Source organism: Zingiber officinale, chromosome 4B (genome assembly GCF_018446385.1).
Source record: "Zingiber officinale cultivar Zhangliang chromosome 4B, Zo_v1.1, whole genome shotgun sequence".
Classification (NCBI taxonomy): domain Eukaryota; kingdom Viridiplantae; phylum Streptophyta; class Magnoliopsida; order Zingiberales; family Zingiberaceae; genus Zingiber; species Zingiber officinale.
Window position 1 is genome coordinate 32561811 of NC_055993.1, and position 13613 is coordinate 32575423.

A 13613-nucleotide genomic window follows, 5' to 3' on the forward strand; every position below is an offset into this window, starting at 1 on the left:
TCCCAATAACCGAACCAACCCGATCCGATCACCCCTACTTGTAGCAACTAATGTTGATAAGCTGTTACACGTTGTAACAACTACTGCCGATAAGCTGCTACACGTTGTAATAGTTATTTCCAATTAGCTGCTATAACGTGTAATGAGTAATGTCTATTATCATTTTTAAAAAAATTATTTATTTTTGTTATATTTATATTTATATTTATATTTATATGTTATATTTCATTGGATATAGGGTCGGATATCCAAATAACTGACAACCCGTCGGATATCTGAAATATAAGAACCGCCGGATATAGGGTCGGATGTAGGTCCCGATTTTGCATTATCTGATCTAGTAGGGTCGGATAGTTTTTTACCCCAATAACCGAACCAATCCGATCCGTGATCACCCCTACTCCAAGCATTGATAAAAAGGAAGTTTAGAATATGCAAGTATTAGTAGATAAACTGGAACTATCTCGAGCAATTCTAGAGTGACAACCAAGGTTCTCAACAGAATTCGCTATTCTACTTCATGGACTAGAAGAATGGTACTCTCAGCTACTGCATGCACAAGTGTAGGACAATTGGATTCAACTATAGGGGATGAATAGACGCTTGCAGATTTTACCATCATTTTCTCGTCTACAATGAGTTAGCATACTGTGGAAATAATAGAAACAAAACTCAAAGCGAATATGAAGAGAAGAAATGCAAACCACACCAAGATTTACATGGTTCAAAACCACCCACCAGTTTCTACCCCACAGTCTATGTCATAAGGTGAATCACTCTAACACTACTATGTTTTCTCCTTCTTGAATATTTTTCAAAGGCGAAGAAATCTATCATGTTCCTACAAGCAATACGCAAAAAAATACAAGAATACAAGAGAGAAATGAAATGAATAAATGAACTTTACAGCAATCACAATCATGCTTTGCTTTGAATTTAATGATTTTTTATTGCTCTTTGAAATCCTTAGAATGCAGCAGCACTCGCCCAAAGGAACTCAAGAACCTTAGCCTCGAAGCCTTCATAGAACTAGCTTTTATAAGCCTCCGCATGAATCAGAATAACACTACCCATTCAACTGATCAAACACCTCTAGTGAATTGCTCGACTATGATTTGTCAGAATTCAAACGATTACCTACATCTATCTAGATAACAATTCTCTCCTAGTTTCTTGGCATAGCAATAGTCGACTAATATTAATCGTCTAGATCTCAAACGAAATAGAACAGAAACATTTTATTGTTTTACCAACGTTAGACTGCTCAATCAATTGCTAAAACCTAAAACACAATACATGATTTCATATTTACGAGTCAAACCTTGAATCCGTACAAACCACAACTACATATTTTCTGATTCACCAGTCGCCTAGACCATTTCTATTAGTTGACTCATGTAATCCCAAATTCAATCATACCGCAACTTTATGGATTTGGGTTCATTAGTTGACTATCATTGTGATTATAGCCTTACCAAAGTTGAATCCCTGTCGAGACTCCATATCTCTGAGGCCTGCTCATTTGCCTAGTAGAAATCGGTCTTAACTAACCATGACTTTATGGCTATCTAAAATCGGATTGACCTCAATCTACTAAGACTTTCTGTGTAAAGAGACTCATCATCTTTAGGATTTTACCGCGCCAAGAAACCTCTATGTTTCTTAGACTTCAAGTACCTAACATCTGGTCATCATTGATCAGCTAGAACATCCACTGTCAACTATCCGGTCCTTAATAACCTACCTAAACTTCATTCATTTGTCAGGCATTTGATCCTTGTTAACTTTCCTTGACTTCTCATCAAATGTCAAACATCTTATCCAACTTGACATGTTTGAACTTCAACTACTGACTCTTTTGTTGAACCTCAACTTCTATTTTCCAAGTATTTGTCAATTTTAACACACTTGGACTTTTAAAATATCAACTTGACGCAACACAGCAGAGCAAACGATCCTCACCTAGAGAAAAGTTACCGATTCCCACCTAAATAAAAGGGAATCGAAAACTTTATTAACTCAAAACTTGTCTATTACATGACATCCTAATCTTTTATAGTTTGATAACCAGACCTATTCTTTATAAATAATAGACTTTTTAAATAAAACCCTAACCAACTTTTCAAAAAAAAAACTAAATATTTTTTTAAGTTCCAATTTTTAATAAAATAAAATTCTTGAATGAGTTATTCTCCACAACCACTTACTCCAAAGAGTACTTACTCCGTCAAGTGGAAATGTGGTGGCAAAAGGTGATTCGCTCGCCCTCCATGCCTTCCAGTCCCCAGCCAGCACGGAAGAGGTAAATCACGGATAGCTACTAGCCTTGGGCAGTTGAATAGCGCATGGGGGAAGGCAAACACCCAGCTACTAGTCGAGATTTGACCCACAGACCTCATGATGACAACACCACCATAACTAGCCAACTGTCCATCCCGACCATCAAGTGAGAATGCGGAGTAGTCATGAAGTGGAGGTGCCTTTTTAACCAAATCAAACAGTTGGTTTATTTCTTCAAACTTTATCTTGTTAATGTTGATGTGTTTACTTATTTTATCGAGAGGGAAGGTAGAATAGTGATGAAGTGGAGGTGCCTTTTAGCCAAATAGAGCAGTTATTGATTTTTTCATTCAATCATTATTTTTTTTTATGCTAATATATTTACTTATTTGCATTATTCTCCTGCACTAAGAAAAACTCGACTCCTTATGAGTTTTTGATTTTTTTTCTTGGATCGCCTTTTCCAAGCATAGAAAATAATTGATTCGTTAACCCTATTTAGTAATATTTCTTCATTAATTTTGTTCCTTGGATGCCCCTTCCAATGAGAAAGAAATAAATGCACTTTGTTTCTATTTTTATATTGTGACTTTGAGATGTTATCTTTTGGTCATCCTTTCTTTCCAACAAGTAAGTAAATATCTAAGTTTGTTGTATGACAAGAATGATATATTGAAATTATATAATGTGAAGGTGATAACGATGAGGATAATTCCAGAAAACCAATAACAAAATCAACATACAGAGACGCATGCTTGAGCTTCTCCCAACAAATTAGCATATCATCCAATTTAAAAATTGAACTTAGGTTTAAATAAGGTTTAAAAAATCAAATAAACAAGTTATCAATCTCTCACAACATCACCAAATAAAGTAATTATGAAAGGATTCATGTCAAGTGATTTGTAAAATTTTAAATTATTGTCTTGCATTACTAGATCATGACATTTGTTCACTTATTTTTCCTCATTTGACTTATTTTGGTGGCATAAATGAGTCATAATTTCAAAGTCTAAGTCATGGTTACTAAAGAGGTTAAGTCAATAAGAGATTTTTCTTGGATTGCATTATTATGGGACTTGTTTAAAGTATCATCGAAGGGCTCTTCTAGATTGTTATTAGACATATGTTTTAATGAGGTTTGAGCTATCAAAAGATTTATCTGACCACAACTCTTTTGATGATGATTTTGAAAATTAACTTAAGGAAGATTGTCTCTTAAAGTTTGATGGGCGATATCTTTTCATCAGTTGTTTTCTCATTTCATGCTAATGTACAATAGTGTTTTGTCCACTTTGGAACATCGCTAATAAGTTTTAGAAATCCAATGAGGGTAAATTTCGCAAATTGTACTCGTTGAGTAGAGGTAAAATTATATTGGTCAAAATAATTTTCAGTATCGTCCAACCAATCAAGAAATACATTAGAGTTCCTAGTTCCATCAAATTAGGGGCATATGTCCTAACACATGGTTTGGAAAAATAATTAGATTCCTCTTTTGATATGGAATGATGTGATTGTGATGTTTTACATGTCATTCCCAAATTGAATAGTATTTGAAGAATAACCATTATTGTTGTTAAGTTCATCATTCACATAAGTATAATTTGGTTGATACCTCAACATTTCTGAAATCTAAATGTAACATATATCTAGTGGTAACTATGGTGTTTTCCCTTATCATGTTGATCTAAATATTTATAATGCAAGTAAATACAATGAATGATTAGCAAATTAAGTGCAAGTAGAAATATATTAATAATGATATTTTTTTTATAAATGATAGTTTTTTTATGACGACTAAATTGAATATGATTTTTTTCATGAATGATGTGATAATATGTATGAAATTGTGAGAAAAAAATTTAAATGTGGGTTATTTAAAATTATCAACTAAATAAACAAGAGTCAATATTCAAAAAGGAAAAAATATTTTATACCGAGATAATGCAAGTTTCATTGATGTTGAAGTTATTCAATAAAGCTCACAAGCAAACTTGATCTCCTCAGCTTGTGATCTCTTATGTTATCGGTGGATGTCATGAAGAAACAAAGATGATGGAAGCAACGGTAATTAGAAGATGATGATGCACAACAATGATATTTGAAAATGATTATAGAGCATGAGAATCCGATTAAAACCCCAAAACCGATAAAAATAAGGAATTAATGTTGGTGGTGAAATAAAATACTGAAAGGTGGAGATAGGAGTAGATGGGTGTAGGATGCAATGGAAGAAACAATGTGTGGCGATGATGAGAGAAGATAATCTCAATAAAAGTGGTGATGGAGAAGATGAAGCAACACTACTCGATGATAAGATTGCGATGGGTGGATTAGTAGCAAAAAAAAAGAAAATGATTGTACATAAGGAAAATAAGGCGTGGTGAATAATAATGTAAATGATAGCGTTGGAGAGAACGTTAATGGGAAAAAAAAGTAATGGCGGAGACAAATAATAATTGTGAAGAGGGATGGGAAGGTATTGAACACCAAATTAGAAATTCAACTCTGATACCATTTGACGCAACACAGTGAAAGGATAATGATACGATCCTTACCTAACGGAAAGCGCTAATATCATTTGACACAGCACAGCAGAGTGAACAAAGGAAAGCCCTAATACCATTTGACATAGCAAGAGAATAAAGATACAATCCTCATCCAGAGGAAAGTCACAAATTTTCACCTGGAGAAAAGGAAATTGAAAACTTTATTAACTCAAAATTTGTCTACGACACAGGAAAGTTACATCCTAACCCTTTTTATAGTTTGATAACACAACCTATTCTTTATAAAATAACAAAAATTTTAAATAAAATCTTAATTATTCTAATAAAAAGCTAACAATTTTTTTTTTAAAAAATAAACTTATTTAAAAAGTTCTAACTAATTATAAAATTAACTGACTTAGATAACTTTTAATAAAATTAAATTCTTGACTACATTATTCTCCTTAACCGAAGAGTAATTAACTTTATCAAGTGGGAAGGTGATGCAGTTATGAAGTGTAGGCGCCTTTTTAGCCGAATGAGTGGTTACTAATTTATTTCTTCAACAATTGTCATTTTAATATCGATGTATTTGCTTATTTTGTCGAGTAGGAAGGTGGAATAGTTGTGAAGTGGAGGTGCCTTTTTGCTAAATTGAGCAATTGATAGTCTTTTTCTTCAATCATTATTTTTTTTATGCCAATATATTACCTTATTTGCATTACAAGTATTCGGTCAACATTAACCTATTTGACTCATTCAATTCATACAATAGTCAATAGGACTGTAAATGAGCCAAACGTTCATGAACAAGCTTAGTGTTCGGCTTGATAAGAGTTTGTTTATGTTCGTTCAATAACAAACATATTACAACAACAAAAACAACCAAGCCTTTTCTCACTAGGTGGGGTCGGCTGTATGAATCCTTTTATGCCATTGAACTCTATCTCTTATTATATCATCATATATATTTAAATAAATTTTATCTTGTTTTATTGTTGCTAACCAAGTCTTTTTTGGTCTTCTTCTTCCTCGTTTGATATGCATATTTATCATAGTTTCACATCGCCTAATTGGAGCATTTATTGGTCGTCTAAGTACATGTCTGTACCATCTTAAACGTATCTCTCGGAGTTTGTCCTCAATAGATGCAACTCCGACTTTCTCTCTAATGTTTTCATTTCTTATTTTGTCCATACTAATATGTCCACACATCCACCTTAACATTCTCATCTCTGTAACTCTCATCTTCTGCAATAAGAAACATATTACTCTATAAAAATTTTAATGAACAAAGTTTGAGAACCACGTTCATCAATAAAACTTTTATCAACATGGTAAGTAAACAAATAAGCTTTCAAAATGAATAAATAAATTTGTATTATGAAGCTCAATAACCAAACAAACTTAAAATGTATAAGTTTCAAACAATCAAACAAGCTTAAATTGAAAGCTCTATAACATTTAAACGAACCAAGCTCAAATCAAGCTTGAACTAAGCTTAAGCTCATAAAAAGAAACCAAGTCAAGCTTGAACAATCATTTCAACGGCTTAACTCATTTTATGTTCAGCTTAGTTCGATTATCTTATCAAACAAGCATGAACACCACAAAGCTTGGCTTGTTTACCAAACCTCACTTAAACAATCTCCAAAACATGTTTTAATAACAAACATATTACTCAAACATGAAAATATAATCCATAACACACTCATCCTTAATTAGGGGTCAATTGCATCAACAATCTCCCTTTTTAAATTTGACAATATGTTTAACTTAGACTCAACTAACATTCTAAATTTTATCTATGATGCCAAAACTAAGTAAAGATTTCCTAACTTAAATGCTTTAGTTCTCTCCCTTATGAAATGTAATCAATTAGCTCTATAGATCATGAATGCTCTTATATTCCCCTATCCTACACAACATATCGTTTAGCAAAACTTTACTTAAAAATCTTGTTATATTATAGTTTGCCTCCGATTTTTGAACCTGTTCCTCGATCCATTTACTTCTCTTAAGTGGAGTCTTCCTTTTTTTTATCCTTTGGGGCTTCATAATCATTTATGATGTACTTCATCCATGACCTCCAATATGTGAAATCTCTTATTCCAAATGCTAGTGGTACTCGGATGACATAGCCACATATGAAATCCATCGTGAATTTGGCCCCTCTAGCAATTTGCCTCCTTGGCAATTAGTCCGATGAAAATTAATCTTGCTCTGATACCACTTGTACTGCGTTAAAAATGGGGGGTGTGAATAAATGCTTGCATATTTTGCGATCGCTTGCTCATATACAAGTTAATACACAATTGAAATAATAGAAAGAAAACACAAAGAAAATTAAAGAGAAGAAATGCAAACCACACAAAGATTTATGTGATTTGAAACCCTTGGTTCCTACTTCATAGCCATCAATAACATGGATCACTCCTCACAACACCACTATGTTTTTTCCCTCTCGGATATCTTCTAGAGCCAGAAAAAAAATCATGTTCTTGCAAGCAATACAAAAAGATACAAGAACATAAGAAAGAAATGAAATAAATAAATAAATGAACTTTACAACAATCGCAATCTTGATTTGCCTTGTCTTTGATAGCTTTGAATTGCTCTCTAGAAGCCTTAGAATGTAGCAACACTTGCCAAAAGGGCCTCCAAGAACGTTAGCCTCAAAGCCTCCACAAATCCGACCTTCATAAGCCTCTACACGGGTATAGAAGTCGTCATCCAATCAACTAATAAACACCTCCAATCGACTTCTCCACAATAGCACATCAAAATTCGATAGTTTACTTGCATCTTTATCCAAATGAAAACTTTTGGTTTCTTGTCTTGTTCATACTTGTCAAAAGCGCTCGCTTCGTTCGCTTGAGCGCGAGGTGCAAACTTCACGCTTTTGTGAACTCGGAAGCGCAAGAGGTCCAGGAAGCGTTCAGAAATTTCCTATTTTGTTCATTTTTTTTATAAGTTTAAAGCCCTAGACCTCTTTAATCTTCATCTACTTCAAATGTTGCCTCTCGCCGCTCTGCTTCTTCAATTGCTTCAAAGATAAGTGCTTCGCCTCTGTTATTTTTGTTTATTAGACTCTAAATTTTTCCAATGTGCATCCCGTGAGTATCTCGCGCCGCTTCCGACGGCTCTGCATGCATCACGCCGTCGTAGGACACTTCCGGCATCCGACGATGCATTCGGCACCTCGAGACACGTCGCAGCGCGCTTCCAGTGGCACCGAAGGCGTCCTGCGACGCCTCCGGTGGCGCCGGAAGTGTCACTGGATGCCTCCGATGGCACCAACAGCATCGTCGGATGCCTCTAGTGGCGCTAGCAGCGTCCCATACGCCTCTAGTGCCGCCGAGGCGTAGCGGCGTCGCGGTCACAATCATGACGCTACTGTTACTTTTTTTTTTCAAATTTATTAAATTAAACAACTCCTAACTTAAGTGAGGTATTAAATGGGGTATTTTAAATAGATTTTTAAAAAACCTAATTAAATTTATAAATTAATATATTTAAAACTAAAAAAATAAAAAAATTAATAAATTTTAATAATTAATATAAAAAGATTTAAAATTTCTAAAAAATATATTTAAAATAAAAAATGAATAAATTTTATTAATTAATATAAATCAGATCTAAAATTTATAAAAAATATATTTTAAATATAAAAAAATCTGATTAATTTGGATAAATTAGATTTAAATATATAAAAATATATTAAAATTAAAAAAAATTTAAATTTTTATTAATTCAAATAAATCCGTATACAAGATTTAAAATTTAAATAAAAAAATATATTTAAAATAAAAAATCTAATAAATTTTATTAATTAGATTTAAATATATAAAAAATATATTTTAAAATTAAAAATATAATAAATTTTATAATTAGATTTAAATATATAAAAAAATATATTTTAAAATTAACAATATAATAAATTTTATTAATTCATAAAAAACAGTAAATCAAATTTAAATATATAAAAAATATTTAAAATAATAAAATTCTAATTAATTTTATTAATTCATATAAAACAGTAAATCAGATTTAAATATATAAAAAATATATTTAAAATAAAAAATTCTAATAAATTTTATTAATTCATATAAAACAGTAAATCAGATTTAAATATATAAAAAAAATATTTAAAATAAAAAATTCTAATAAATTTTATTAATTCTTATAAATCAGATTTATTTTCTATAATTATTTTTTTTCCTATTTTATATTTTTTATTGATTGATTATTATTGATTTCAGCGGTCTTGATTCTTAACCATGTCAACAATTCTATCAACTCAAAAGAATATTGCTTGGAATTATGTAACATGTTCGTATCCTAAAAATCAAAATATTGTCAGTTGTATTTTTTATGATAAAATAACAAATGGAGAAATTTATCGATACAAACTATATTTAGTTGGGGGCAATAAAAATATGAAAGTTTGGTGAACTATCCTGAGCATGTTAAAGAAAAAATTAGAGAGCTCATGTAAAAAAAAAGAGTAATTTGTCCTTATTTTGATAATCTTGATGATTTGGAAGAGTTGGAAGAACATGAAGAAGATGATCATCAAACTAAAGTGAAAAGGAAACGACCAATATCCGATCCAAGCAATCATCCTACGGTCCAAGGTAAAAAGTGTAAACAAACTAGACTTATTAATCTTTATTTTATGAAAGATGATGAAATTGTCAAACGAAGACATGTAAAAAACAAAGGACAATTTGATGAAAATAAAAAGAAGTTAAGAGATATTGTAGTTGTGAAATTGCAAAATGGATGTATAATGTTGGAATTTAATGTTGTTAAATGTGACTCTTTTGAGCCTTGTATTGAAGTTATTGAACAATTTGGATCGGGATGAAACCTTCATCATATCATGAAGTGAGGGTAAGTATTTGAAGGAGTTGGCAAATACGAACTCACTTCTCAAATCCCATGAAGAAGATCATGCTAAGTTTGGGTGCACAATAATGGCAGATGGATGGACGGATTAAAAGGTAGGACTCTTATAAATTTTTTGGTGAATGGTCCCAAAGGAAATATATTTATTGAATCAGTTGATGCTTAAAGCTATTCTCACACAGCGAACAAGATGTTTGAGTAACTTTCTAAATTTGTGTATCGCATTGAAGAAAAAATATGGCTCAGTCGTCTTTTGGAAAACTGATTTCCACACTTGCACTGGACTCCTTGTGCAGCTCATTGTTTAGATTTGTTGCTCGAAGATATATTCAAAATTTCTCATCTTAAAAAATTGCACGAACGGACGTTGATGGTGAATGGTTATATTTACAACAGACCACAAGTATTGAGCATGATGAGAGAGTTTACGGGATAGAGAGGCATGGTAAGAACCGTAAAGACACGTTTTGCAACCACTTTTTTTATTTTAAAGTGGTTTCATGTATAACAAGCAAATATGAGAAAGATGTTTACATTTGAAAAGTGGGCAAATAGTCGATTTTCTAAAGAGGATGTAGGAAACCATGTAGCAGAAATGAAATTGATGCCTTCTTTTTGGAAAACTACGATTTTTGCATTAAAAGTTGCTCATTGGTGAATGTATTACGACTGGTAAACAGTGAAAAAAGGTCGCCTATGGGTTATATTTATGAGTCAATGGATAAGGCCAAAGAAGCTATCGCTACATCATTTAACAATAATGAAAAGAAATATCGTAGCATTTTTGAATTCATTGACTAAAAATGGAATGTTCAACTCCATCAACCTTTGCACGCAGCTGGATATTTCTTCAATCCAGAGTGTTTTTACACAAACTTTGACATAGAAAATGATACAGAAGTGATGGAGGGTTTGTACAAGTGCATATCTAGATTGGTGAGAGGAGAGGATTTACAAGATAAGATCACGAATCAATTGAAAAAATACAAGAAAGTAGGACTTTTTGATTTGCCAATGGCTATCCGACAAAGCACTTTAAATTCACCAGGTAAATTTGTAAATAATATATTGTGCAATATCAATATTGGATGGTAATAAAGTTAATTTAATAATTTATATGTTTTTGTATTTCAAGCTGATTAGTGGTCTTCTTATGGTACATCAATGTCTGAATTAAAATCATTTGCAATGAAGAATTTAAACCTCACATGCTCTTCTTCATGCTGTGAATGTAATTGGAGTGTTTTTTTTAACATGTAAGTTGGAATTTTTTTAATACATATTAAAATTTATATTATGAACTTAATCTTTTACTTTTTAATTTTTTTTGTAGATACATTCTAAGAAAAGAAATAGGTTGTCTCAAATTGAATGATTTGGTATATATCAAGTACAACAGAGCTTTAAGGAGAAGATATGACATGCAAGATAAGATTGATCCTATTACATTGTCAGAGACAGATGATAGTAATGAATGGTTGTTGGGAAAATTGACAGTGGTAAAGACAATGATAATGATTGAAGATTTGTGTTGAAGTGATGTAGCACGAGCATCTGGGATTGGTGGAAGTGCATATGGCTTTCAATCTCGAAATGCGTCTTCTTCAAAAGAAGCATCATCATTTGCATCCGCAAAAAGAAAACAATCTTCATCAAGCGAGGGAGATGATGACGTAGATTTGAACAATGAAGATGAAGAAGATGATTATTTGATATTTCATCTATCACATTTTCAAAGACTTTTGATTTATTTTTAGTTTTTTGAATAATCTACAGCTTTATTAAAGAACATTTTGTTTATGGTTATTTGGATTTTTAAAGACATTTTCAAAGACTTTTAATAAATATAATAGTCCTTTTGTTTATTACGCTTTTTTCCATAAAGTCTGCGTTTCGTCTTGCACTTTGCGCTTTAAGCCCCAAGACCCTTGAGCGTTATTTTACGTCTTGCGCTTTTGACAACTATGGTCTTGTTAATAGGCAAACAAAACCTAAACAAAAACATTCTAGTTGTTTTGTGTTCTATTTGAGTTAACTACTCAAACCCTGTCCAAATTATAATTTCATGGTTTTAGATTCACAAGTCCAGTTAGAAACCCTATAAATCATTTCCGCCAATAGACTGTTGTATAGACGAATTCAACCATATCATAACTTTATGGTTTCAGATTCATCAATCGACTCAATCGATTGGATTATTTTCATCAGTTGACTACTACTGTGATTCCAACCCTGAATCTATGTCGAGCCAAAAGACTCCATATCTTTGGGCCTTCCTTGTCTACTTGTTACAAATCGATCTCAACTTACCAAGACTTTATCATTGTCTAGTATTCAATTGACCTCAGCTTACTATGACTTCTTATGCCAAGAGACTCCTCGTCTCTATGATTTCAGTAACCAAGAAGCCTCTATGCTTTCGAGACTTCAACTACCTAAAGTTCAATCACCATTGATTTAGGACTTCCACTGTCAAGTATCTAGTCCTCAATGACATACCAGCCTTTCTTCACGTATCAAACATTCGGTCCTCATTGACTTGCCTTGACTTTTCATCAACTGCCAAACATCATATCCACCTTTAGATGTTTGGACTTTCATTGTCCACTCTCTTACTGGACTTTTGCATTTGAAGTACCTGATAAACCTTGACTTAGGTGTTAATTATACCAATAATCTCCCCAACAATCTCCGAAACATGTTTCAATAGCAAAACATATTACTCAAACATCAAAGCACAATTCATACTATGGTCATCCATGATCACAAGCCAATTGCATCAGGAACAAGTTCTTAGGAAACATAAGCTTTCAACATGTAGAAGGCGATGAATTGGAAAACAAGCATAGATAAATAGCAATATTAGCATCAAACCAACGTAGTTGGAAAACAAGTATGGATCAAGCCAAAAAGTTCCATAACTTTCTTGAAAACTAGATGCTCAATTAATAAATGGTTAGGAAAAAAATTTGATAACAAAATAAAATCAGCTAGAAAAATAGATAAAAATCATACTTGACACAGTCTGTATTTTTTGCCAAATGTAATCTCAAATCGCCAAAACACTTCTCCGCTAGCGATGCAACTTCTGAACCATTATTTATCATAATCGGCCACAATTTGCATAAAACATGATAAACAAGTAGCTGAAACATCAAAGGATGAGAATCCAAGAGAATCTAATATGATTACAAATGCTAGAAAATTTCACAACTTGAATGAAGCAAATACAGTACCTGAGTAAAACCACGTAGACTGTGATGATGTGAGGTTAATAATGGAATTATTGGAGGAAATAATTCATTTAAATGTATTCTTTGGGCAACAAGGTCACTTTCATGACGTATCACATTAGCTGCTATAAATACATATGAAGAAAGTGCCTAGACGAAGCAGTCATCCTTAGTTGATCAGAATTGAGATGAGATTTTTAAATCAGTAGCACTAAATTACCTGTGGCCGCATGTTATAGTTGTGAAAAATAGGAATTAATTGCTCTTCGGCCTGAAACAATTATGACATATATTACCAAATGCATTTAAGTTCCAGCTACAGTTACAACTTGCAAAAGGAAAAAAAGAGACATATAGCATTTTCCCCTTTAATAAATGCAAACATCTATACATGCAGCCTTGTCAACTAAGAAAATTGAAGATTAGGAAGAAAAGCGAAACTTCTTTGTGCAATGATAACAGAATCCAGATATTGCAACTTCAAGTAACTCTATATGCTACAACATTCGATTCCAGAAATGTGTTCCTCAATTTAAAAAGGAAAAGAAATTGATACAGAAACACTATAGATATTGGGCAAATTGCCCAAAGGATGCACATAGGTTTTGTTTTTGTTTTACTCAAATCATGCACCACAGTTTGTTTCTTTAGAACAAGTCCCCCTCCTTTTTGTTACATACCCAAGAGACCCCGATCC

General features: G+C 32.3%; 1 protein-coding gene across 3 annotated transcripts in view; it reads right to left on the minus strand.

Annotated features, from left to right (window-relative positions):
* Positions 1-13613, minus strand: part of LOC121974929 — a 113571-nt gene that overhangs the window by 12468 nt on the left and 87490 nt on the right. For 2 of the 3 annotated variants that reach the window (XM_042526217.1, XM_042526216.1), the window contains exons 26-28: positions 13137-13187; positions 12920-13066; positions 12699-12829 (exon numbers count right to left, since the gene is read on the minus strand). In XM_042526217.1, the coding sequence (XP_042382151.1) occupies positions 12699-12829; positions 12920-13066; positions 13137-13187 (329 nt within the window). The remainder of the gene's footprint in view (positions 1-12698; positions 12830-12919; positions 13067-13136; positions 13188-13613) is intronic. The other variant, XR_006110154.1, reaches the window with a different exon arrangement.